The sequence below is a fragment of the Triplophysa dalaica genome, chromosome 4 (genome assembly GCF_015846415.1).
Source record: "Triplophysa dalaica isolate WHDGS20190420 chromosome 4, ASM1584641v1, whole genome shotgun sequence".
Taxonomy (NCBI): Eukaryota; Metazoa; Chordata; class Actinopteri; order Cypriniformes; family Nemacheilidae; genus Triplophysa; species Triplophysa dalaica.
Window position 1 is genome coordinate 7,145,925 of NC_079545.1, and position 26,287 is coordinate 7,172,211.

At 36.0% G+C, this 26,287-nt stretch overlaps 5 protein-coding genes across 9 annotated transcripts; 2 read left to right on the forward strand and 3 right to left on the reverse strand.

The window, feature by feature from the left end:
- The first annotated feature begins 1,223 nt into the window (after window positions 1-1,223).
- cldn15b (claudin 15b) lies at window positions 1,224-4,990 on the forward strand. Of its 2 annotated transcripts, none has more exons than XM_056746392.1 (5): window positions 1,224-1,587; window positions 3,259-3,423; window positions 3,638-3,719; window positions 3,860-3,970; window positions 4,102-4,990. In XM_056746392.1, exons 1-5 carry the CDS (start codon window positions 1,371-1,373, stop codon window positions 4,211-4,213), a joined length of 687 nt encoding a protein of 228 aa, XP_056602370.1. In that variant the 5' UTR covers window positions 1,224-1,370; the 3' UTR covers window positions 4,214-4,990. The 2 variants fall into 2 exon arrangements, with proteins under 2 accessions (XP_056602370.1, XP_056602369.1); XM_056746391.1 differs by lacking the exon at window positions 1,224-1,587 and adding an exon at window positions 2,023-2,323.
- A 158-nt stretch (window positions 4,991-5,148) lies between these two features.
- naa38 (N-alpha-acetyltransferase 38, NatC auxiliary subunit) lies at window positions 5,149-6,935 on the reverse strand. The gene is made up of 3 exons (XM_056746595.1): window positions 6,780-6,935; window positions 6,325-6,493; window positions 5,149-6,087 (listed from the first exon to the last, which is right to left on the reverse strand). The coding sequence occupies exons 1-3, from the start codon at window positions 6,822-6,824 to the stop codon at window positions 5,972-5,974; spliced, it is 330 nt and encodes a 109-aa protein (XP_056602573.1). The 5' UTR covers window positions 6,825-6,935; the 3' UTR covers window positions 5,149-5,971.
- A 605-nt stretch (window positions 6,936-7,540) lies between these two features.
- On the reverse strand, window positions 7,541-9,720 carry sat2b (spermidine/spermine N1-acetyltransferase family member 2b). Of its 2 annotated transcripts, none has more exons than XM_056746099.1 (6): window positions 9,337-9,720; window positions 9,188-9,239; window positions 8,998-9,081; window positions 8,706-8,756; window positions 8,309-8,349; window positions 7,541-7,988 (listed from the first exon to the last, which is right to left on the reverse strand). In XM_056746099.1, the coding sequence occupies exons 1-6, from the start codon at window positions 9,397-9,399 to the stop codon at window positions 7,815-7,817; spliced, it is 465 nt and encodes a 154-aa protein (XP_056602077.1). In that variant the 5' UTR covers window positions 9,400-9,720; the 3' UTR covers window positions 7,541-7,814. The 2 variants fall into 2 exon arrangements, with proteins under 2 accessions (XP_056602077.1, XP_056602076.1); XM_056746098.1 differs by having other exon boundaries at window positions 8,615-8,716; window positions 9,337-9,719.
- Window positions 9,721-14,823: 5,103 nt separating this feature from the next.
- Window positions 14,824-19,667, forward strand: LOC130418991 (uncharacterized). 2 transcript variants are annotated; one of them, XM_056745317.1, is made up of 4 exons: window positions 14,830-15,179; window positions 15,376-15,468; window positions 18,316-18,918; window positions 19,035-19,667. In XM_056745317.1, exons 3-4 carry the CDS (start codon window positions 18,318-18,320, stop codon window positions 19,094-19,096), a joined length of 663 nt encoding a protein of 220 aa, XP_056601295.1. In that variant the 5' UTR covers window positions 14,830-15,179; window positions 15,376-15,468; window positions 18,316-18,317; the 3' UTR covers window positions 19,097-19,667. The 2 variants fall into 2 exon arrangements, with proteins under 2 accessions (XP_056601296.1, XP_056601295.1); XM_056745318.1 differs by lacking the exon at window positions 15,376-15,468 and having other exon boundaries at window positions 14,824-15,179.
- An 11-nt stretch (window positions 19,668-19,678) lies between these two features.
- On the reverse strand, window positions 19,679-26,259 carry LOC130418992 (transmembrane protein 272-like). 2 transcript variants are annotated; one of them, XM_056745320.1, is made up of 5 exons: window positions 26,114-26,259; window positions 24,302-24,385; window positions 23,341-23,391; window positions 23,042-23,248; window positions 19,679-20,190 (listed from the first exon to the last, which is right to left on the reverse strand). In XM_056745320.1, exons 2-5 carry the CDS (start codon window positions 24,363-24,365, stop codon window positions 19,985-19,987), a joined length of 528 nt encoding a protein of 175 aa, XP_056601298.1. In that variant the 5' UTR covers window positions 24,366-24,385; window positions 26,114-26,259; the 3' UTR covers window positions 19,679-19,984. The 2 variants fall into 2 exon arrangements, with proteins under 2 accessions (XP_056601298.1, XP_056601297.1); XM_056745319.1 differs by having other exon boundaries at window positions 26,005-26,210.
- Between the last annotated feature and the right edge of the window lie 28 nt (window positions 26,260-26,287).

The following is a 26,287-nucleotide window of genomic DNA, read 5'->3' on the forward strand; positions in this document are numbered from 1 at the left end:
TAATAAAACAAGCACTTGAAACAAAACACTAACACTGACTGAACTACACTTACTTTGACGGAGAACAGGAACAAGAACAACTCAGACGAGGACCAGGTATCACACACAGTATACAGGTACAGCTTACAAGGGACATCATACAATGAACGCGCACAGGACAATGAAACATGAGGACTCTTTATAGGGGAAACAAACAGAGGATGGTAACGAGCAACAGGTGCTGGGGATTAGCACTCAGGGAAAGCTGACGAGGAACAAGATGTAGGGAACAATGACGAGACACGAGAAAGATCACTCAATCTCACACAAAACCATAGGTTATGCCATGACTCCACTCAAACAACAAGAATAAACATGACATGATAGTGGAATCATGACAAATATACAGTAGACATATTTGTCCAACTATTGATCATACAATTTTAAACAAGAACATCCTCAAATGATTTTTTTATGCTTTGTGTAATTACTTTCTTATATCTTTAGCATTCTGTAGTAAAAAGACTTGATTATTTTATGATTAATATTCAAAATGATTGGGATCAAGATGAGCTTTAGATTTTCATTTAGATAAATTAAAGTGGGTCTCTTCTGCTCTCTAGAATAGTTTTTATCTTTGACAACTATACAAACTTTGTCTACCGAATCTAAACACAGAAATGCGGACTGGTGTACTATATTTGAAAAAAAAAACGGCATCACTTTTCTAAACTCCAGTCTGTCACTCAAGATTATTGCAGGCTATAAGAAAAGGTTGATTTAAGGTCACTTGATCAAGCAGGTAATAAAAAAATATGTTTAGGTAACTAATGAGAACAAATAAAACTGTACACCTGTTAATAAAAAAGAAAATGTTAGTCAAACATATCCTGCATTTTTCTATGTGGAAAATATTGCCATAGCAGGTTATCACATATCACCAGGCGAGCCGGGTGACTTTATTTTACTGTAATCTTTATCTTTAATGAAAAAAAAACATCCATGCACCCGTACAGTTGGAATTGTCCTCGCCCTATCATTGTCTTGATGAGTTAATGTGCAATTTATAGACTACGGGCTATATCGAGCGCTTGAAATCAGACATGTTTTGTGGTGGACTTATCTACATGAAAATCATAAAAACCCTTTAATGTTCATTACAAGGTCAAATTCCATTTATGTTATATAAGGGAATAGGCCTACTGGTTAAAGGGATTTGTTAGGACCGCTGAAGAGGTCTGTCAGCCAGGGCATCCTTTCACGTTTTGAAATATGTGGCTAGAGGAAAACGTGGCAGAATAAGCAGCTGATATTTCTTGAAAGTTGAAGAATCAGAAGACGAAACCCCAACCATCCAGTTTACCTTGGAAAAGCAGAAGATAAACATAGACATGAAAGACGCATTACAGATTGGTGCACTTTTCATGGGATTTTTAGGATGCGTGTCTGTTGTGGTATCATTGTACAATAATTACTGGAGGGTGTCCTCAACAGAAGGTAGTGTCATCACCACTTCTACCATCTTTGAGAACCTCTGGATGTCCTGTGCAGATGACTCCTCTGGTGTTTACAACTGTTGGAATTTTCAGTCCTTGCTCGCTTTACCAGGTAAAAAAATCATTGACAGGACTGTGATTTTTTTTTCTTCTTTTATTATGCTTTTCTGTTTATAAAGATTGCTATGCAGTTACATTTATTTGATTGGTTTGCACAAAAATATAACTGATTATAAAGTATTACTTATTAAAGAATTTTTCAACTAGTGTCCCTTTAAAACGTTTGACCTTTTTAACAACTCGTGGTGTTTTATGGAACTTTAACCAAAAAGTTAACCCATACCGAAAATCCGGTTGTGTAGAATTAAATTAAATTATACTCCAGGCTGTTTTAATTAATGTGTAATAATAAAACTGTTAGCCTTGCAAAGACTAGTTTGTTACTGTGTTGTGGTCGCTTGTTTTCTTTAGGTTATCACCTGTTGTGTCGATTGACGTCGTCCTCATGGTGACTCTGAAGCTGAATAGGGGGGTTGGGGTTGGGGGCGCGTTGACTCTTTGACAAACGTGATGCATGCGACATATTATGCGAGCATAGTTTGAAAGCGCAATTTGAAGGAAATAGGAAGCTATGGATACAATCGTCGAAGCATTGGCTGTTTTTCTTGGTTTTTGGGGTTGGGTCATGGTCGGTGTTGCCCTTCCGAATAGGTTCTGGCGGGTATCAACTGTGGACGGCAACGTTATTACTACATCAACGATTTATGAGAACTTGTGGATGTCCTGCTTCACAGATTCAACCGGAGTCCACAACTGCAGGGAATTCCCATCTTTACTGACATTGTCCGGTATGACACCGCGAGATCTTTTTTTTCTGGATACATATTGGCTGCACGGTGTTTGTTAAAGTCTAAAATTCAGTTGGACACTTAGACAAAATGGATACAGTTGTCTTGGCCATTTTAAACTACATGTAAATAATTTTTAGTTCGAGAAATGATGTTCTAATGCAATTAATACATTTGAATTATAGTTAACCAAATGACAAAGTGAAATAGGCTATATGTTTCATTTTCATTCGTTCATATGGGCTACTCTAACGTGCTTTAAAACGCATTTTCCAGAACATAGGCTATCTTGGCCAATAAGCAAATAATCTATTGAAAAACAATGTTGGTAAATTACAATCAGAGTAAAATAATATGTTATAACCACCAATTAAAGTCCTCAAACCCATTACGCATTGACATGCTTAAAAACTGTTAAACACTGTAAGGCTGACAGGCAGTTAAAACCAGAATCTATATTATTTATTTAACCACCTGTCATAATAAAGAGAAAGCACATAAACATATTTCAGGAATCTGTCAAAAATGGGTTCAAAACTAGCAAATAACAAACTGAAGCAAGTAGTCTTTATTCACACATAATAACCAAACAACTTAATATTTTGTTTTTCTTCCTTTGGCTTTGATGACAGCTTGCGTTCTTCCTGCATTGTTGTTGTTTACATTCAGTCTATGTTGTTTTTGACTGTAATTGGGCATCTAAATAATAATAAAACAAAATAAAGGTTTTTTAGAGCAGTAAATTTCAAATATTCATGGATAACAATTGTTATATTTTAGCATTACAAACACTACTGTGACTAAAGAGCTTACAGATGAATGGAGATGAAAAAGATTTTGGTGATCACCAATACTGTTAGTTTATAGAGCTTAAGCACAAACCTGGTGGTCTGAAAAATGAGTTATAAAGGAGATATTCTCTCTGTTTCTCTCAGGTTACATTCAGGTATGCCGTGCATTAATGATCACATCTATTGTTATGGGCGTTTTTGGGCTGGTGGCAACTCTAGTAGGTATGCAGTGTTCTAAGGTTGGAGGAGAGAATTATGTCATGAAGGGTCGGGTCGCTGGGGTTGGAGGCATCTTTTTTATACTGCAAGGTAAGAATGTCATAAAGTTGTCTGGCATTATTATGTTATTTAATAAAAACGTTTAAGAAAGTACAACATTTCGAGTGGTTGTGTATAGACCTATTGTATGCATGTTGACAAACGTCAATTTATAATGACTTTTACTATAAATGTATCAAAAAATAATTTTTACAAGAAGACATCGAGATGCATACATGGATTAGTAAATAAGTTCATGTTTCAGGTCTCTGCACTATGACTGCAGTGTCTTGGTATGCTTATAATATCACTCAGCAATTTTTTGACCCACTGTATGCTGGAATAAAGTAAGTTGAAACTATTGTTTATTTTCTATATGATATTATTAAGACCCAGCTGCACAGTTTTTATTTCATCATATGTGTATGGACACAGTTGTCTAATAAACGAATGGCCGTTTTTAAATATCTGATTTGTGTTTGTTTAGATATGAAATCGGAGAAGGGCTTTACATTGGTTGGAGTTCAGCTACACTGGCTTTATGTGGTGGCAGCTGCTTGCTGTGTTCTTGTAGAGTCAAAAGCTCAGACATAAAAAAGTGAGTCTAATATGCACAACATAATTTGTTACCTGATGACATTTAAACATTCAAATTTGTACGCATTTTTGCTGAAATTGTGTTTATATGTATGTTTACTATAAATCTTTTTTTTTTTTTTTATTCTTTAGATCAGATCTTCAAGACGACAGAACTTCTGATCATAGCAGACATATGCAGATTGTTCAAACTGCCTCTACAATATCATGTACCAGTCAGTATGGAAACAATGCTTATGTGTAAGAAACAGACTTCATACATGGGATAAACATACAAGTTAAAATGGTCAAAACAGGATGCTCTATCAAACAAAAACTCAAAATTCTATTGTAAATAGTGTTTTCATCTAAATAAAGTCATGTAAATACAGGGCGTATTGTTGGGATTTTCCATCATGCTTCTCTTTTTTAATTATCACATTTCCAGTAAATACATATTGTGTGAAAGAATTTGCAAAAAAGTGTAATACAAATATAATTGATATGTTTTAAAATGTTGAATATATATTTACATCAAGCTGGCCATTATTTTGGACCAGGATGATATCTACATAATGGAACAAACATTATTTTATATTTAGAGATAGTCGCAGCATGCTGGGATGCATTAAATAAAAAAATTCATGAATCTATGCAATTGCTCAACATTCCCTTTGAAATAATATTTTTTTTAATATAAATTATTCATATTTCATTTTATTATTTTTCAATTTTCCTAAGGCATAATAGTGTATTAGCATCTTATTTTTTTTAATAATTTGAACATTTCTGTAAACACTCGGTCATAGCATACATTTCCCATACAATTATATTTATATTCCTACTTTTCCACGATTTTCTATTTGTTTCTGGTTGGATGTTTCTTTGCATATTATGTAAATTGTTGGCTACCTTGTTATGCCCTTATATGTTTTCATTATTTATAAATAAAAATATACTTTAGAATGTAGAAACAGTGTTACATATGGACATCACATACTGATGGTGACATCATTAGCTAAATAAATCTGAGCATATTTAATACGTTTAACTAAAATGTTTAATGTGTTGTTTTTGTTATGTCATGTGTAGTCCAAACATATATATAATTGTATATATATATCAAGAGTTTAATTCCAAAATTATGTTTTTTTTATTGTGCATTCCAATTATTATCAAACTGCAGTTGGTTTGTTTTCATGTAAAGCCACTCAAAAAATACAGCTAACTAACACAATAAAAATATAACACAATTAAAAACATGGAATGAAAAAAATTACAGAGTTATCTCCTTTTGGAAACAAACTCTTCATATGTATTTTTTTTAAATTAAATGATAAAATTATCATTACTATAGCTAAACCTAATTATAGCTTGATATCACTCACACAATAGAAATCTAATTTTTCTTTTAAATGTCCACTGTTTTACCTGGGCAGTGATTCCGACCTCTAAATCTAAAATAAGATATAACCAATCTTAGGTTTACGCATAGCTAAATCAGCTAAATGAATTATGTGTGTGTATTACTTCTTGAGTCAAAACATGTCAAGGAAAAAATTGTCATGTAAATGAAAGGTTTGTTAAGCAGTTATATATTTGTTTGCAGTGTGGACATGTCAGTTAATGGTTTATAATTATTTGTGAACAACACAATTTAAATCCTTGAGGTTGGCTTGTATGACTTCTGAAAACACTGTCACTTTAATGACAAATACAAAGAAAAAAACGTTTCATTTTTCAAAACACCAGAATGACAAAAATAGCGATGACAAAAATCGCCATGATTCTTCTTCAACTGTCTTATTGAAAAAATGATAGTCAATAATGAGAACTGCTCATAAACAATCTCAAAGAGAATTGTAACCAAATAAAATACACAACTCAAGCTGTCATTATATTTGATACAATATCCATTCGGATTAAAGTAACCCCATCTCAAGTAGACTATGTAGTTGTTGATACAACATTTATATGCTGACCAGTCTCAGTCTATATTTAGAGTCCAATGTCTTTAAAGTGGTTAGAGTCCATGGGTGGTTGTCTGAAGGCTTTCAGATTCCACTTCTATAGAAACAACATGATGGCCAGGAATCATGGCCAGTCCCAACACTCTGGGCTCACCTTGTGAGAAAGAGTCTGTGAATAAAACGGAATAGAATTAAAAAATATATAAAATCACAAGATATAGATACTACACTTTCAAATGATAGTCTACCAATTATTCAGACACTTCAAATGGCTTTATTGGTGGTTGCTGGGGATTTGCTTGTAAGGAAGCTAATATCTACTTAAGCAAACACAAAGAATAGGACGCCACACTAAAGCATAAGCATTACCTAAAACTGTCATGCTCTCTCATTTGTAAGTGGTTACCTGTGGATTTGAGGAACTCCTGTGCAGATCCCAGGATGACATTACAGTCTCGGTCTGTACATAAGAAAAGCCCCACCAGCGTGCGGCCGTCTGTCATACGAATCCTCATGCTCTTATTCAGCAGATTCTCGAGTTTCAACCGAGCTAAGGAATAGGCCGTTTCCTCCACCTGAGACAAAACAATACACTCACATAATTGATATGTCGTTGATCAGTTAAAATCCACTCATTCAGTTTGACAGTAGCATGACATCAATGCATGATTATGTACGTAGGTATGTATGTATCCTACAAATGAAATAAATAGGTAATTTTTCATACAAAATGACAGAAACCCTTTTTTAAATAAAACCTAATCCAGAATAAAGTATCAAGCAAAGATCCATCAGTGCTTGTTAGCTTTGGCTGTTTTAAGCAATATATCACTGGACACACATTTGCCAAAATATTCAGACCTCCGGTTGCATTTCCGTGCCATTCTCCTCGCTCTCAGATGCCATTTCAGATTTCTTGAGTTTACAATTTTTGAAAGACACAACAAAAGTAAACCAAAAGCTGTTTATCCCACAGATATATTCCTACAGAGAGAGAAGCAGTCTTCTTCAGGTAATTTCATTTAATGTCAAAGCGCAGCATACACGAGGCAACAGCGCCGCAAATGGACTGGCGAACACATGCAAAAGGCAACTCTTTAATGACAGACAACCATTACTGTATACCGCCATCTACAGTACTACAAAAAGGCATAATTTTACTACAAACTACTGTCTTAAATCTAAAATGGAGCTCCCAAAAAGGTACATAAAGTATTGTATGGTTTGTCAAAACGATTTTGCACACAAGGTTGAAAAGGTGATAAACCGACAAATTTTATTTTTGTTATACATTTTTATTTTATTTATATTTTCGTATAAAACTAAATTTCATTTAAATAAACGTGTCTTCAGTAATATCAACTTTTAATAAAATATACATAAAAAATTATTTTGTGTCTGTCCAAATTAACAAATAAACACAAAGCACGGCAAGTTTTTTCAAATATAAAAATATAATATTGATCTTCCATACAGGAAACTGTACGTCATGTCTTCATTTTTTTTTTGTCTGCAATATGGTTTGGTAAGCTATTTCCCATTATCTTGAGATCTTCTGATATAGTTATATAATTGATACAGTTAATTATTATTATCGAGTGGCCACAAAACATTTCTCAAAATTTGCCATGTAACATTTTTATTGTTCATTTTTGTAAATAAATATAAAACTAAAATTCTATGCTAGTTTAGTCAATAGTACAATTTCAAGTCGAGGCATATGAGAGTATTTGCAAAATACTATCTCAAATGCATTTTTAAGATAACGTCTAAAAATGAATAGATTGAAAAGCTGGACAACAGCGAAAAGACATTAGAATCAACATTTGTTTTAACCAACACATATTCGTTTTAATATACTGTATACGTTTTATTCCTTCATCTGTAAAATGTTCCTCAAGGTGCCTCCTGAGCTAGATTGTTCAGAGCTTCTCCATGAAAGCGGATATGATGCCAGCCCTCCTTAGCTGTAAGATCCTCTGCACCTTTAGCCAAATAAAATTCCAGAGAAGGTTTGTTCCAGTCCAGTACAGAGAGCTGCAACCGTACACACTCCTTCTCTTTACCCACCTATAGACATTAATGGGAGAACAAACCTGTGTTAACCACTGAATATATGTAATTGGGTAGTTGACAGACAAATATGCAAATTCCTAACAATGAAGATAAATCCCTTATGCTATTAATTGCATATTGATATGATCTTTATAAATATATTAATAATATAAAATAATGTAATAATAACAGTTTATTTTCAGAATTTTGCCATACATTAGGACACATGTTCGATTTATTTTTTCAACTACCCAATAACAAATATAGGATTTTTCAGATTTAATTATCTTACAAAGGCTTGAAATAAACCAAACAAATAAGCCCACATAACTTACTTTGGCGACAGTTGCCATTAAAGCCTTCCCAATGCCTTTCCCTGCCGGACAAGCAAAAAGTATTCAAAGGATAAACAGTCGAGTATTACAGTGACTGACTGACTATACACCACTTCCTGTACACATAAAGTTAATATACATGCAGAATTTCTTGAATCCTCCTTGTAAACTTACTTAAACAACCCATGAATTAAACAGACTAAGTAGTACAAGTATTTTTCATAGCCTTTCAAAAAATGTACTCATTATAACTTTTAAGAACAACGTTTAAAATACAGACCAGATGCGTAACTCAAAATTGCTCACATCTGTACTCTGGCATGACATAAAGATCTTCCATATACACAACCCTGCCTTTCCATGTGCTGTAAGTATAGAAGAACAGAGCATAACCGACCTTGGTGTATCCTGTGGCAGTAAAAGAAGAAGAAAACGAGGTGATCAGTATCTATACAAGAGACGAATAATACATCAGGAAAAAAATAGTGTTGCAGGTAAATATTAAATAAGGGTGTTGATCTTTCATGCATATTTTATAGGTGACTTTTGAGCTTTGTCTTTGGAGCTGAGATTAATAATTACTTAAACGCATGCCAGTACTGCAAGTAGCCGTACATATTGTTTACCATATTCCTCTTCGTATAATGTATACTCTGGTGTCGTTTTGGTCTTTTAGTTGGCATTATTACCATCTTTAGATTTTTGCTCCTCAGGCACTTCAGCTACAAGAAACTGGTAATATGGATTGGGTCCAAATCCATCTCTCTCCAACTCTATAAAATGAGAACAAGACACACGTGGAACTTACAGTATTAAGTAATATGATTTATTTTGGGTGTTTTACTATGAGTAGACTAAGTGGATTTAAAATCACAACACCTTTGTGGGATATCTTAACTTGGTCGGGCATTTTTTCATAAACGGCCAATTCCTAGAATTAAAACATTCACAAAATATCGACAAGCTTACACTTAACAATCAACGGTGTCTATTGAATGGATGCAGGTTAGAAATTCGGCATTGCTCACCATGATCATGCGCTCTATATCTTTGCAGTCTTCAGGTTTGCCTTCACGAATAGTAAACTTCATTTTGTAAGTTTAAATGCGGTTTGTGCTACCTCAACTCACAGCGGTTCATACGCGTCCGACCACTAAGGTAATTCATTCAAGAACGTCATGTAGCACCGTTTTTGCGCAGCCTCCGAAGACCGCACCATGGCTGTGTCCAAAATAGACCCCTAAATACCCTAATACAGTACACTATTTGAGGAGACATCCATTTTAGTGAGAGCACTGATTCAATCCCATGATGCATCATAATAACGAGTGTACGACTAGCCATCTATCCTGAATGAATGAATTCCCGCGTCTCGGCAGAAGATGGCGCCCGCAGGATTTCCAGTCACCGGGTGTCCGAGTGCACAAACTCGTGTTCACCCGCTCCTTTGAGGTGACTATATTAGTGAACTGTTATTGGGAATAGTGAATAAGGGTATAGTGGGCGATATCGCACACAACCCATGTCCTGTTCTGACAACACGACAGCAAAAGCTTGAAATGATACTTCACCCAAAAATGAAAAGTCTGTCATCATTTACCCAACTTCAAGTTAATCCAAATCTGTATTCATTTCTTTGTTCTGATGAACACAGAGAAATATCTTTGCAAGAATGCTTATAACCGACAGGTCTTGCCCCCATTGACTATTTTTGAAGAGTGTAGGAAAGCAAACAGTTCCTGGGCAATTTTGACTACAATTGTACTTTTCCCAGTACTCAATGGGGGGGGGGAAATCTGTCTAGTTATAAGCATTCTTCCAAATTTATTTCTCTGTTTTCATCAGAAAAAATACATTTTTAGGCATAAAGATTTGGAACAACTTGAATGGGAGTAAAGTATGACAGAATTTTCATTGTTGAGTGAAGTATCCCTTTAACAAGTTTGATAACGCCCAGACATGTAAATGTAATTTACATTTAGCAGACGCTTTAATCCAAAGCGACAGATAGTATAGGAAAAATAAAGCGATTTAGCAAAAGGAGGCAATTCTAAAATAATTGCATTTAATTAATTATAGCCTACAGTAGCTTCAATAATTATGGAATCTTGTTTAAAGTAAAAAAAGATGTGAAAACAGAACAGCTTTGGTGTTCACTTGCTGTTCCACGTGGGAAGGGAACTAAAATTCAGAAGAAGTTGTGGAGTTATGTTCTGGTAGAAAATCCCTGGATCTTAATAGAGATATTGTTGTACAAAGGTCTCAATGTAGTAAATCTCAAATCTTATCTAATCATAACTAAAACTGCTTTGGAGAAACTAGAGTGCATTGAGGACATATTTTATGAAAGTTGATTTCTATCGAAATAGAAATAATGATTATATAATTTTATTGTTCTGTTGAACGCAAAATAAAATATTAAGGAAGATTTTAGGGAAAAAATCCGTAAAATCCCTATCCCTTTAACAATCTCATTTTTAAGAACCTTTGGCTGATTGTAAGCGTATGTCCTCACTAAAGGCTTAGTGACCACTAGCTAGTTTGACTAGCTACCAGTCAAATAATAAAACATAATAAAATAATCATGGTAAATTACATTTATTTATTCAAATGGCTTATTTTATTTTGAGCACACGACAGATGGATGGAGGTTAAGAGGAGTTTATGTTGAAGAAATAATGTCATATTATGTGATGTAATGTAACATTAAACAGGTCAGACATTTATAAGTGTATACCAGGCAAAGATGTTGAACTTTCAAAGTTGGAGATCATTGGAGACCCATATCTAATGGCGAAGACAATATATAAAACAAACAACATAATAAACAAATGTAAAAAATGCCTACACTGACTGATGAGCTGTCAACTCTCCCATGTGCTCGACATAGACAATACAGAGACCAACAAACAAACATGCAGGAGTTCAGACCTGAGCCCTGACAACCCAGGTCATGAGCTCAATCCCAGGAATTGCACACTTAAACAAATCTGTAGTATAATGCAATGTAAGTCGCTTTGGATAAAAGCGTCTGCCAAATCCATAAATGTCGATGTATATGTCAATTTCTTACCCCTTTTCTTTTTTCTCTCTTTTTGTTACGGTATTGTATTTCCTATGTTGGGTGTTTTGATTATGTTGAGTAGTGTTGACAATTTGGACGTTGTATGTGGACATGTCGTGCTGATTTTGTACATTGTGAGTCAGCTAGCTATTGCCTTTGTGTTTTTCTATCGAAGTTCAATTAAGAAAAAAGCAGGTAGACTCCAAATACACCCTTCAAAATGACTTACTTACGGGAATATCATAGAATTTAATAGTAATATTGAACGATGGCTTTCTGGTTTAAGCAGTTATGAGAAAAATATAATTGTTATAACTAAAACTGCATGTATGTACATGACGCTGATGCAATTTCACGAAAAAAGGACATGTGTAATGTAAAATATTATATATTTGTTGTTGAATGAAAACGAAATGTTTTAATAATAGGCTACATTTGAAATTTAATGACTTGTGACTGTTCCGTTGATTATGACAATGAAATTTAAGGAAAAGGTAAAATAAACAAACAAATAAATATAAAGGTATGGTTTCGCTGACTTTGATTTAAACAAACAAATAAATTAAATCTACAATAACGGTCATTTGGTCTATTTTAAACAATAATGAATTCTGGATAACCAGCAAAATCTCTTTTCTTTTGAAATACAGTGTATATTATCAATATGAACAAACAAATCCACACGAAACTGTGCAACGTTAACTGTTACCGACTGCAGTAAAAGTGTGAACTCCATCTACTGATGCCATTGCCATTATATGATTGGTTGAGGTTGCCTCACGTGATCCATGTTTATATTGTCAATACACATTGCACAAGAAAAGATAATTTGTTAGTGTTTGATTATTTAGTTAGTCACCTGACCACTGGACAAGTGAAACCCCATGGGGTTGATGGGGCCAACTGTTGGATTGTTTGTATTCCAGAAAGCTGGTTATGTGACATACCTGGGTAAATTTAAGGGTAAATTAGCTGATAATCTCTATTTTTGGTTCCAAAAACGGAGATAACTTTCATGGTAAGTAGCCATGGCAACTTACTCTCTAAAGATAACCTGCTCTGGAGCAGGTTAAGATCCAGGGCTAGTTCATTTTAAGGAAATGTTACTAAGCTTTAGGGGACTGCGCATGTGTACGTTTTTGATGAGCGTCAAGTGGGCATGGAAGCACAGATTACGTATAATGTATTATAATTTCACAGCAATATTACAATTACTTTTCAAATCTCACCCATCGAAATTTAGCATTCACAATTAATAGTTTTATTAACTTTATTATTCAACCTTTTAAAATGAAATAATCTTTAAATAAAATAAATAAGCTGTTATTCTTAAACTTTATATATTAAATATTGTATATACTTTGAATTAGGTTTATTAAAACATCTCCATATGTCACTGGATAAACATACACATCTTAGAATTTCCAACAGTTAATGGATGTTAATAGTGAAGTATTTGAACTCCATTGCATATCATTACTCTTGTCCATTTATTATGCAATATTGATGCATTGGGTAAAAGATATTTATGGCCTAATGGTTAGAGAGCCAGATTTAAAACGCAAAGGTTACAAGTTCGATTCCCAGGCTGGCAGGTTTCCAAGGCTTTATTAGGTGACCCCCAATGCGATCACCTATGGAATACTGTTCACATATTTAAATGATTATTATAATTCTATATCTATTTACATAAAAAAATACATAAATAATTTGACTCAAGACTTTCAGAGTGTATTATTTATATATGTCTTTCTGATCCTCACCCTCCTCCTACATAGTTTTGGATGGCCTTTCTCCAAATTACAATGTGTGTATTTGAAAGGGATATATAAAGACTGGGCCTAACATTTTAAACTTATGACTAATGTAGTAGTTTCTAGAATTTAAAGAGTCTACATTAATATGACTGTCGCAAATAAAGCTGATATAATCAAAGTCCGTTTTCAGAAAACCAAATAAAGGTAGATTTTAACATACAGAGAAGGGACAAAAAAGAGGTTTTATACTGCCTTCAAAATTAGCAATGTGATTAAATATATATACATAAAACAATTTGGGGAAAATACCATGGATACGTTAAAATAACAGTTTCAAACATCTCAACATTTTTTTTTATTAAAAATAACCCTAATTTATTAAAATATCGAGAGAGTCACTTCACGAAACATCAACATGTCGCCAGGAGCCACTTTTTGGAATGATGTGCTTTAGGAACTTTTAGAACAGCGGACCCCATATACTCCCATAATATGAAGCAGAGAGGGCTGTGGATCTACCAAACAATCTTCTTTATAGTTCTACTCAAGAAAAAATGTCACCTACATCTCGGATGGCCTGAGGGTGAGCAAATAAACGGCAAATTGGAGTTTTTGGCTGAACTATCCCTTAAAGCCATCTTTAAATGCATAAGGATTAACTGAAGTTTTTGCCCACAGCCAACCTCATTCAAATGGTTACTTTAAAGGGCCGATATATTTATTTCAAATGCAGCAGAGGAAGTGAATCCATCGTCATGGAAATCACAAATCATTCTGTAAACTGTGTCTTTTTATAATTCACCCCAGGGAATGTTTGTTGACCCTCAGGAGGAAGCATTTATTAACTTTTACCTTATTTAGCCATTTGATTTGTGCTGTCACTGTGTCGTATGACAGTGAAGTCATATGTTAGGGCCATAGTCCTGGGTGACTGTGTCAAAGTAGGCACACATTGACCAGTAATCATTACTCACTGGGAAATGAGTATAAGTTAAAAAGGTCATTGTGAGCAGACATGAATCTTATTACTTCACTGCATGGGATTTTCCCACATTTTCATTTCAGTATATGTAAGACCATAACATTATTATTAGTGACAGTTACATTACAGTATAAAATAATCTGAAATAAGGGACATATTATTATTTTATATCAAATAACGGGAGTGACTTCATCCGAAGACTCTTCAAAGAAAAATGTTGCTGCGATAATGATGTCTGTAGACTGTAAGCAAGGATTAACATTACGTTCTTATATAGAATAACCAAAGAATGCAGAACACAAAAACACCAACATCAATGTCTTTTCTCATCTTATTCATGTATTATTGTTCATTATTCCCTAACAATACCGCATCGAGTCCCAGTTCACAATTTGTTAAGTCATGCATGAACTGAACAAAGAACAAAATAACTAACACAAGTCTGTAAAGTATCGCCTAGTATCCCTGTCATCTTATTTAAAAATAAAACTCATTTTCTCAAGGGACATCAAAGATAAACAATGTTTTTATTATCTTTCAAGTATAATTATCACATTCAATAATTATCAAATTCAATCATACCACACTTTTGAATGTTTTGAAAAGACTTGAAATATAGTACACAAGTTCCATAGACTAAACAGTTATTTTATTCTGTTATGCATGATTTGACCAGTGTTTAGGTTCCTATTTCCTTCCTTAAATTAGTCTGTTTGAAAGGTTTTTGCATCACATGTTTAGCACGCCCACTTGCCCCCCACTTCACATCAGCTCTCTAGTGGACACGCCCCCTTCACTACAAGAGCCTCAATACACATGAGCTGGGCAAACAGAAGCCGATAAACCCAACAGAGCAAGATGATGCGAGGAACCTACTTTGTTTTTCAAAACAGTTAAGGAATGTAATGACATGCTTGGTGTCACTGGCTATTAAATCATGTTTTTTTTTTTAACAAAAGGGTAAAGGAAAGCCTTAATTCAAACCACATCACTAGGTATTCATCCGTTACATTTTCCAGCGGTGGACAGTAAAATACTTTGGCTTATATTAAACCGAATGTCTCCTGGGTAAGTGTTTCATAAATATTTGCACCTACTTACTACATAATAGCGCTTTATTTAAGTTAGTGGCTGAAGTATTTGGCGTTTTATGTATAGGCGCGAACAAACCCGTAATGATTTATGATCTAAGTATAATCTGACTTTGGTCTTTTAGTAAAAGTTTTCAGTATAGCAAATTGATGACTGAATGTTGATTTTACAGTTTTGTATCGGCCAGTCTGTACAGAAATGCAATCGCACTGACGCAGGAGCGCGTCTGAAACGTGCTGATAACGTAACGCAACGCCACGCTGAGGTGAGGTGCATTTTTTAAACCCAGACTTCTGTCTGCATTCCTTCACCACAGAAAATATGGCATGGAGGCTCGTTTAGGTTTAGCTCAAGTTATGCTTAGAATTGTAACTAATTTTTTAAGTAATTTTACATGTTTTTATTTGTCTGTTTGGCTCTTCTTCCTGTTAAAAATCAGTTCTTCAGAAACGTTATACATAGATTATACTGTATACAGTAGTGTCCAAAATTATTAGAATAAAATCCTCTGTTTTATATTTTTTATAAACAAAACAATATATTATAAACTACATTATCATAGTCACGCAGTTCAAAAAGTGAGTGTGATTTATTGATTTATGTTTTTGATTAGACATATTGTTGAATGAAATGATCCATAACAAATGTACAATATGTAAAAATGTAATTCCATAGTATTTGTTATGTTCCATTTAACGCATCCTTTGTGCTTTAATAGAAATAAATAAATACATTATCAAACACAATCCTACAAATTTCAGTTTCGGACCCCATTATAAATGGAGTCATGGGTTAGGGTGCTAGGCTTGTGTTTATGAGATTTCAGTCTGTCTAGTGACAGAATGATACATGGCTTTATAAGGGCTAGCTCATTGTCAAGTTTCGGAAGTCAGTTTAAAATAATGAGAGTTTCCTGTGAAAAAACAATACCAGCTTCCCCATTCTTTTTAATCTTTTCCATGTATTGAGGGTCTGAAGCATTTTACCAACTGGGACACTCAGGCACTTGACGGGGGAAAGCAACTTTGTGCTCATTGTGCTCATAGTTACAGTGCAGCCATACGGTCACACATTTAATGCAATCCTGTAGTTATTTACAGTTATTTATTGGGCCTTGAATGCACTAGTAGTCACCTTGGCCTGACCTGTTAAATGTATAAATTGCAAATTTAAGTTGTTAAGTTGAACTAATCTTCTTTTAAATGAGCTGTCTTTGACAAGACTTGCAGTGTTTGAGAAAACATATATGCTTTTACTACTTCCTTTACAGTTAAAAATGTAACTTTTATTAGCATTTTCCCTGAAGGATAGTTACACTAAAGCTGTGTGTAAACACACATATATTCATCTCGTTTTAAATAATGCCCCACCGATGATGATTTATCTGACATTATATGGTGGCAGATTTGACAACATTATGATTTATTCAACTCCCCCCACTTCCCTGTGCTGGATTATGATTTAGGTGCTGTCGTGGGAATAATGGTACTGTCAAGTGTTAACAGGGGGATTTTTATTTAGTATCGTAATGTCAGTTTAGTTTCTTAATGCAGGATATTGTGTATACATCAGTCATTTTTAATTTGTGAAATTATGATACTATGTAGTCTAACAAAAGGCCTAAAAGCCCCCTGGGGTACAAGAAATTTGAACTAAAAGAAAACTAAACTAAAAAAAAACAAAGACTACCACAGCACCATTCTTAACAATTCTTTCTGTCAAAGGATACAAAATATATTTTTGTTTTTTAATTATTAAAATGATTGTTCCAACATATAGCTCATTTTTTGCAGTTTGTATTTTTTCTCCAGATAACCTTTTACATTTTTACTCAAAATCAACCGAAATATAACAAAATTCTAGAACCAGTGAAAAAAAATTTGAGAGGGTCTTTATGCCGTTGAAACTAAGCGTATTAATGCACCACACACTCAGTACACACAAACAAACATACAGTATGTTTACATAAGCACCAGACAAGTGCTTATCTTTGTTCTACATGAGATATTTTGTGGTGTTGACAGTTTGTTGACAGTACATTTTTGAATGTCTGTGTGTTCAGGAAATTGTGAAAAAATGGGTAATTAAAGAAATAAAAATGTTGTTTTTCTTTTTAAAATTATGCTTTTTATGACCATTACAGTTTAGCACATCTTGCCTCTTAAATATAATTACCATAATGTAGAATTGCTCATTCAAATGACAGTAATGTGATTAATCAAAACAAATATTTTTTATGTAACTTGTACTCATATTAGTCATAATAGTTTTTGTCTTTGTCTTGATTTTAATAAAATGACCAGTACCAGTATTTTTTCAGTAATTAAAAATGACTATTTTACAATAATGAGAAAAGTGATAAATGAGATTGCTACTAAAAAATAACCTAAAAACTATTCCTAATGATACATTTTTGGTTATGTTGATGTTTTTTTCTTGTGGAATTCACAAATTGAGATCTACATCAGAAGCTAGAGCATATTTGTGTTTCAGTATACATCCACTGTACATATACATCAATTGCTGCTCACTCAGACCTTAACACACACACCCATTGTTCGGAGCGGCAGAAGTATTTGGGGTGGAACGCAACAGTTACTTCCTGAGATTGAGTCTGCAGCTCCCTAGCCAAAGCACCATCAGAGAGCTGATGAAAGAATGCCCCAAGAAAAAGAAAGAACGGAAAGCTAAACATTATCTACCGGACATGTATTAATAGTTAGTCACGTCGCTTACTGACAGGCCCTCACAGAGTTTACGTCCATTGAACGGTGTCAACATTTCTGAATATTACCACAGAATACCACCAAAATGTATTATTTAGTTAGTCATTTGATAGTGGATTCAGCTATCAATAAGAGTGTCAAATGTCAGGTTGCCTTTAGACCAAACCCAAGTTTTCTGAGAGCTCCCATATAAAGACAAATAGAGAAACTTTAATGGAAGTGACTATAGTCAATCACAGTTTGCACAATATTTGCAAATATTGCATGCAGTTGCCTAATGATTACATAATGTCTTACATAATGATTTCTCAGTTGTGTGTTTATGACACCGTTCACACCAACATTTAACATCTTAACTTTTTCCCCTCTCAATCTCGCTTTTTCAGCCATGTCTTGGGGCGGCTCATTCCAACTCATGCAAACTCTGAGGAAATCTCCTGCTGTTCTCCGCCGGTTCCGCCAGGATCGAGCCCAAGCCCTCTCCCACGGGGACCCCCTTTTCAAAGTGCATTACCTCGGCACCGAGAAGATCTACTCCCTCGATGTAGAACAGGCTACCGAGGCCATAGTCCGCTTACTGGAGAAATCGCCAGTTGCAGCCGCGTTAGACAAACTAGGCAAGGAACATGCTCTTGTCGTCCGGCCTCGCTACGTAGAGGTCAAGGAGATCAGCACAGGCCGGCAGCTCACTAAAACCTATCTCAAGGACATTGCTTATTGTGCGGCTGACACAACCAGACCCAATGTGTTTCTGTATATCTGTAAGCAGCGAGGCCAACAGCTGCAATGCAGAGTGTTCTGGTGTAGCAGACCAGACCGGGCAAGAGATATGACTGCCTGCTTAGCCAGATACTTCCAGAGTGCTTTGAATGACTTGTTGGAGGATGAGACCAATCACACAAAAGAAGAAGAAAGCAAGAAGGATGGAAAGCCATTTCCGACAACGGGACAAAGCAAAAGCTCCACACTACCAGCAGACCTGAGGAGAGGTGAGGGAACAATTTAAAGGGACAGTTAACTAAAAAAAAAAAATTCTGTCATGAATTACTTTTTTTTAGTTTTTAGAAGAAAAATACGTGATTCTTTTTTTCTTCTTCGATTGTAGGTCAGTGGCGGAAGCGAAGTCCTCTGAGAGAGCTGATGAGAAGAACTAGTATCAGTGACTGAAACAAGAGTGCCTCAACCCTTGGACTACAGTCTTTAACAAAATTTTACTCTCTGAAAATGCCTTAGGGAAACAGAAAACCGGTTTGCATTAAAAATGGATGGATGACACTTATTATTATTAATACATTAATCACATTACTCATTTAGTTTTAATGCTCCTCAAATTTAGTAAACCTCTTTTTTATTTTGAAGAGGTGAATTTTGTAAAAGCTGAATTCTGAAACTGCACTAGTTTTCATTGTTTGAGATATCCTTTAACTGACACCAAGCAGATTTTGTATGAAATACACTTTTTTTTAAGGCAGGCTGGAATTGTTTACTTTCATATTACTGACTCTTTCTATTTCCAAAGTTACACTGGACTTTGAAGATTCGTATTTATATTTTTTGCTTTAAGGCTTAAACCTGAACTTGCATTTACTGGTGTGCAGTGATGCAGATACTGGATATCTTGTTAACATTTATAGGATAACCTAAGTGATCACCTTGTCAGGGGTTATTTTGTTGTACTGACTGGCTGACTACATTATCATTATAACACACAAATACAATAAAATACATTTGTAAAATATTTTACTTGAGTTGCAATTATTTTATTTATTATAGAGACTGGAAACATGAAACCCGCATAGCTATGTAGGATATTGTTTGCCTGGCATGTCAATTTTAATACATTTTAGCAGTCACACACTGCTGATTCTGTGATTGACCAATCAAAATGAAGCATTTCAGACAACCATGAAATATTTTTTTCTCTATTAAGAAAGACTATGATGCCCTTCGTACAAATAAACATTTACACACACACAAACAAGTAAACAGTATAAATCAAAAAAGGGAGCTAAGGTGCACCAAAGTACTTAAGCATTAGATGTCTGGCACTGTTTATTATACATCATTGTCTGCATTTCCACTCCCTCTTCCACACAAACACATGCAGAACAACATACAGCAACCCCCTACAAAGACCATGCCCAGGAAAATATATACCAATGTGGTGGTCCAAAAAGCAAACAGATACAGTGTCTTGTTGCAGTATTGGTCTGTGTCAGGGGTGTAACTAGGCTGGTAAATAGAGTAGATCCATACATTACCTGTGGGAAGTAAAAGTAAATAGTGTGATCAGAACAAGCTTAAAGGGATAGTTCACCCAAAAATGAAAATTCTGTCATGAATTACTTAACCTCAAGTTGTTCCAAACCTGTATAAATGTCTTTGTTCTGTTAATTACCAAGAAAGATATTTAGAAGAATCATTGACTACCACAGGAGAACATGTTTAAATGGTTGTCAAGGGTGGCCTAGAACTGTTTGTATTCCACAATTCTTTAAAATATTTTATTTTGTATTCAACAATCACAAAAACAATAATTTTCTACTTTGCTAGTCAATGATGCCCCAGAAAGATGTTGCCAAAACTTTTCTAGATATCTGTCTTTGTGTTTAACAGAACAAAATGTATGGAACAACTCGAATACTTAATTCATGACAGCATTTTAAACAACCAAAATATTTAAGTTCATACACAAACAAAGGATAAAAATGGCCTTTTCATGTCACTTGCTAAAGGAGAGTGGACTGAATAAATTCTCATATTTCTTTTCAAAATGTGTGACAATTTGATATCAAATTATGTCATTTTGTTAAACTGTAGTCAGTAAGTCAGTTAAATATACATCTGTTGATGGCCTTCATCAACACATCATCAGTGATGGAACCTGGGGTCATTGGAAGTTTCGGGTCATTCAACATCATACACCCTCACCCAGGCGACCCTGCCGAGATTGATCAAGTCCAGACTTGTGTCTAAGTAGCGTGTACCCACAGATCACCCCTCTTGATCCACAGCCATCTAGAGGCATTCTCGGCTACTTCTGTTGTGTTCTTGATGGCCTTTCTCTGGCATGCCAAGAAGACACCACTGGTTTGAAACCCCCTTATCTTCATTAAATATGCATACTTATGTACCCGCCAGATCCTTACGCTCTACAAACGAACGACGTCTTGTGGTGCCATCCCAAAAAGGTAAAAAAGAAAAAACTGTAGTAGGCTTTGTGAGAGATGTTTTATGGCTCTTATGCTTTTTGTTGTCCTAATGTTGACCACATTGCTTCCATTGTTTATCCAACTTGTAAGTCGCTTTGGATAAAAGCGTCTGCTAAATGTTAATGTAAGACTATGTTTTTCAGAGAGATTTCGCTTTGAAACCTCTACAGCCCACCTCGATTAGCACACACTGGGTGCACCACCCCCGTATGCGGCACTCCTCCACTAAGTCGGCATACTTGGCACGATTCCTTTTAGTGGCCTCTTCCATACGCTCCTCCCAGGTGACTGTCAGCTCCAGAAGAACCACCTGTTTTGTTGAATCTGAGAACAGAACTATGTCTGGTCTCAGGGTGGTTTCCACGATGTGCTCTGGCAATCTGAGCTGCTTCCCTAGGTCGGTCTTCATCTGCCAGTCCGGCGCAGCTCCAAGGAGTCCCACTGCCCCCCTTGGCTGGGGCTTAGGCTTCTTCCCTGCCTCGGACTAAAGCAATCGCCTGCCTGGCTGGTCGGAAAGGCTTGTTCTGGGTGATGCTGGTGAAGATGGCTTCTGCTGTCGTCTTCAGCACCTGGTTGTGGCGCCAAGTGTTGCCTCCTTCTACCAGGGCTTTTGGGCAACAGCTGAGGATATCCTCTAGCGTTCCTCTTCTAAGGGCACAAGGGACATAATGGTGTGCCGACCTTGCCCCAGCAGATGAGGTTGGATGGGCTGGGTAAGACGTCATAGACGGATGCAATCAGGAACATCATCCGGTAAGGCTCAGCTTGCCAAAGCTCGTTCCAGGAGATCTTGCGGTCCACTGCCTGTTCCCATCTCGTCTATGCGCTTGCTGTCGCATCCCTACCATCTGGCTAGCAAGCAGTTCCTCCACACCAGCTCTCACCTCCTCTTGGAGGTGACCAGCATACTGTGACACAAGCGTGACTCAGCCTGCTCAACTGTTTCCCCCGCCCTCCACTTCCTCCCAGTCCTGACTACGATGCCACCTCGGTAGTCTTTCGGGTCACTGGATTCCCTGTGCTGCAGCACCTCTCTTGCACGGTTAACCATGAACTCCTCATTCAGGCTGCTTATGGGAAGCTTCAGTTTGTTGTTCTGCCCGTACAGAGTGATACTACTCAGGCTTCGTGGCAGTAACGACTGATCCTCCTTTCGAAGCCCTCTACCGTTTTTATTGGGAACTCGTACACTAGCAGGGGCCACAGGATCTAGGGGAAAACACAGTGCTGGTAGATCCAGGCCTTGAATTTCCCAGGCAGACCCGATTTGTCCACTGCTGTCAGCCACACCTCCAGCTCCCGATTTGTGGCCTTGATGGATTCAGTGTACTTCAGGGTGCAATCAAAGGTTTTGCAGAGGCTCTTGATGGGTTTCTCGGTGACCGATGGAATCTGGGTGCCTTCCAGCGAGAAACGGAACATGTCAGTTACTTTCCCTCTCTTGAGCACCAGGGACCTAGATTTTGCAGGCTTGAAACAAAACCAAGCCCAGGTGATGATCTTCTCCAAGCCCTGAAGAATCCATCGACACCCCGGCACTGACGTCGTTGTAACAGCCAGGTCGTCCATAAAGGCTCTGATGGGGGGCTGGCAGACTCCAGACTTGGTGAGCGGACCTCTACACTCGACTTCAGCTGACTTGACCAGCATTTTCAAGACATACGTCATGTCATGAGTTTAAGGGGAGTTTGGGTAAACTAGTTTTTTAATGTAGATAACCTTCTATTTAATTTCAAAGTATTTTTGGCTACATATTTTATTTGGTACAATTTTGATAGCATTCAAATAAAAACTGCTGCTTGTCATCCATCAAAAAGATTTGGAACCATTGGAAGATTTGTTTATTGCACTCTTAATATTAAAAAATTCCTGTCTTTCTACATTGCTGTTGCAATCTTACCAGCGATAAACCAGCAGAAGAGAAACAGCGACACCAGTGAATTCCAAGCAGTGCAGAGGCCGCTTAGAGGAGTTTGGGTACCATCTTCTGGCTCCTGAGTGCATGGCAGGCAGGACAACAGACCCAAGACTAGTGCAAACACACCTGACACCACCAGATAAATGGGGATGTATGGCTGCTTCGGACAGTCGTTGAGATGAATCCCACCTGTGAAGGATTAAAGAATTGATGTGCTTATTAACACCATTTAAAATTAATAAAATGTATTAAACCTTTTACAAAAAATTAATTACACATACCTATTGAAACCTGAGCAATGGGCAAAACAACCACAAAGAGTTTGGAGATTACTGTGAGAAAACAGTAAAAAGGCAGAAAAAATTAATAAAATAAAGGTTGATATCTGAAAATTATGTCATTATTTACTCACTCTTAAATTCTTTCAAAACCTGAATAAATGTCATTGTTCTGAAGAACACAAAAGAAAATATTTGGAAGCATGTGGGCAACCAAACAGTTCCTTGGCACCATTGACTACCATAGTAGATTTATTTTCTAGTGTCCCAGAACCGTTTGGTTAAAATTATTGTTCTGTTGTAAGATATTTGGGACAACAAAATGTATAATCCAGGTCTGGAACAACTTAAAGTGATAGTTCACCCAAAATAAAAAATTATATCATCATCTACCGTTCTCTTGTCATTTCAAATATGTGTAACTTTCTTTCACAGAACACAATAGAAGATATTTTTAAAGAAGTTGGTAACTGAGCAGCACTGGACCCAATTCACTTCTATTGTATATTGGACACAAAACCAATGAGGTGAATAAAGTTCAGTTAACAGCTTTTTTTAAATATCTTCTTTTGTGTTCTGCGGAAGAAAGTCAGTCAAACAGGTTTGAATGACAAGAGGTTGAGTAAATTATGAGAGATTTTCTTTTTCCGGTGAACTGTTCCTTAAGTGCATTTAACATTACTTTTCTCCCAGCAGTCCACAGGCTGCTGTGCAACACACTTACAACCCATTTTGAGGTTTCTAACCATAACCAAACCTATACATGAATAAGGATTGAGTTTTATTTGGACATAACTGTGAAGTGCTTTTCTCATTAAGCCATAAAAAAAAATTCTAATACTCTCAAAGCATTTAAAGTAAACCTTTTTAAGTTTCATTGTTTTAAACTAATAAAGTTATAGAATAAAGCACCATGTCAACTCAATTACACTCACACACAGATACACAGAGCAATTGTACATACTAAGTACAGGTGTGCTGGGTTTGGGTGGTTTAGGGATATTCTGCAGTAAGTTTCTGTCTTCCATTTTTTTTCTTTCACTTTGACCTAAGCAGCAGAAGAGAAAGGAGAGAGTGTTTTTAACATTTTATTAATTATGTAGCTCAATGCAGGGTGACAATGTAATAAATAATGCAATATATAGGAATACAAACACTATTTTATGTCAACAAAAATAACTATTATGGTGCGGGGCACACATTTTTAAAAACTCTGAAACTCTACTAAAACAAGACACTGACTATAAACATGATTATAGATATAGAAAGTGACAAATGATGCACATACAACAGTTTGTGCAGACCGTACACACATTACCAGTGTGGAAAACAATGTACAAAAAATGTACACAATGTAAAATAAATACTGATGGCAACTTGACAAAACACAAATGCTGTGCAAACATAACACTAGATGACCATGTACTGTATAGACCACTTTGCAAGATCCAGAGGCACTTCCGGTTTCAGTTTGTTTTTAATGCATTTGTTAATTAGTATTTTAAACCTGGCACATATAATTCAAACTTTAAGATATTTTTCACCTTATTAAGATTCTGTTGGTTGTATTTTTTTTTTGAACGACTGTGTAGTGAAACAGTAAGTTCTTTTGGACCAGCACTGTTTGTCATCCGAAGTGGTCAATAGAGAACAGGAACAAATACTAAAGCTTTAAATTGCTAAAGCTTTTATAAAAAGCGCACTTACTGTGTATTCAGTGTGTGTATTTCACCAGTACGTGCTATAGTTCTATAAGTATTAATGAATGCTCAGGTGTGTTTGACTGACTGCGGCGCTGCGCATGCCGATCGGTGATTATGACATCACAGTACCGCGAGAGTGATTCGAAAGCGCACAGAAAAATCCATGGCTATTCTCAATTCCAAGAACCTAAAGAACGAATTTGGTGTTCTTGTGGAAACCTGTCTTGCGAGGCAGCCTCGTTAGAACGAGCTTGTCTGGATTTCTGAGCCTTCAAGAGGATTCCGTATGCGAGCATACGATGCAACCTTGATATCGAGAACACATCCGGGTACGTACATGCGTTTATTGTTCATTGGAACCGGACTTTGACGTTTATTGATGAAGTAGAGCGAGAACACGAGGACACAAGACCGCATATTGATAAACGACCCATACCTGCTTTACATTAATAGAATGTACTCACGACTGCCCCACAGCGGTGGAGGTCTTATACACAATCCAAAAGCCTTGTCCTATTCGAACAGACTGTCAGCAAATAATATGTAACACCTGAACCAGCGTATCAAAAGATTACAATATTAATACACGCATTTACTTTCTAAAAACAACTAACCCTTTTGAAGTAAGTTATACTTTTAAAGTCTTACTTTTAGTCACAAGTGCCATATACACTCTTATGAACTTTTAACATTTCAATCTAAAACAAATAACGCAGGCCACAATAAATCACTTAACTTAAAAAGCAGCACGAAGTTTTAAAACGCCAAACAACAGCTGCTCAGATTTACTAAGAACGAAACCAAGCCATAGGCGCAGGCTGGCCTGGGATCGCTTTTCCAAATCAAACTTGCGTCATATATGTTTCTGTATGTGAATAAAGCAGCGTATTTTGCAAATGGTTCAAATTTAACGTTACAGTTTCTCTCATGTTATTTCCATGCTATGTTGGCTCTCAAACCCCACCTTTATTTTCGATCATCCTGAAAGACTGTTGAGAAAACACGCCAGGAGAAAACACGCCAGGCGAAAACACAGCAAGCTTCTGCGAGGTTCAGCAAAATGTACAACTTACCGAAGCCAGAAATACTCCTTTTCGAGCTCCTTGTTTTAATTAATTAGTTTTCCCTAGTACGGAAACTATGTCCTTCCAAACACACCCACCCTGCATTGTGTAAGTTCCACGGGTCGGGGGAGGAGGGAGCGTTCAGTTTGCTTTCGTGTTACAAACACAATAGTAGAAACCTTC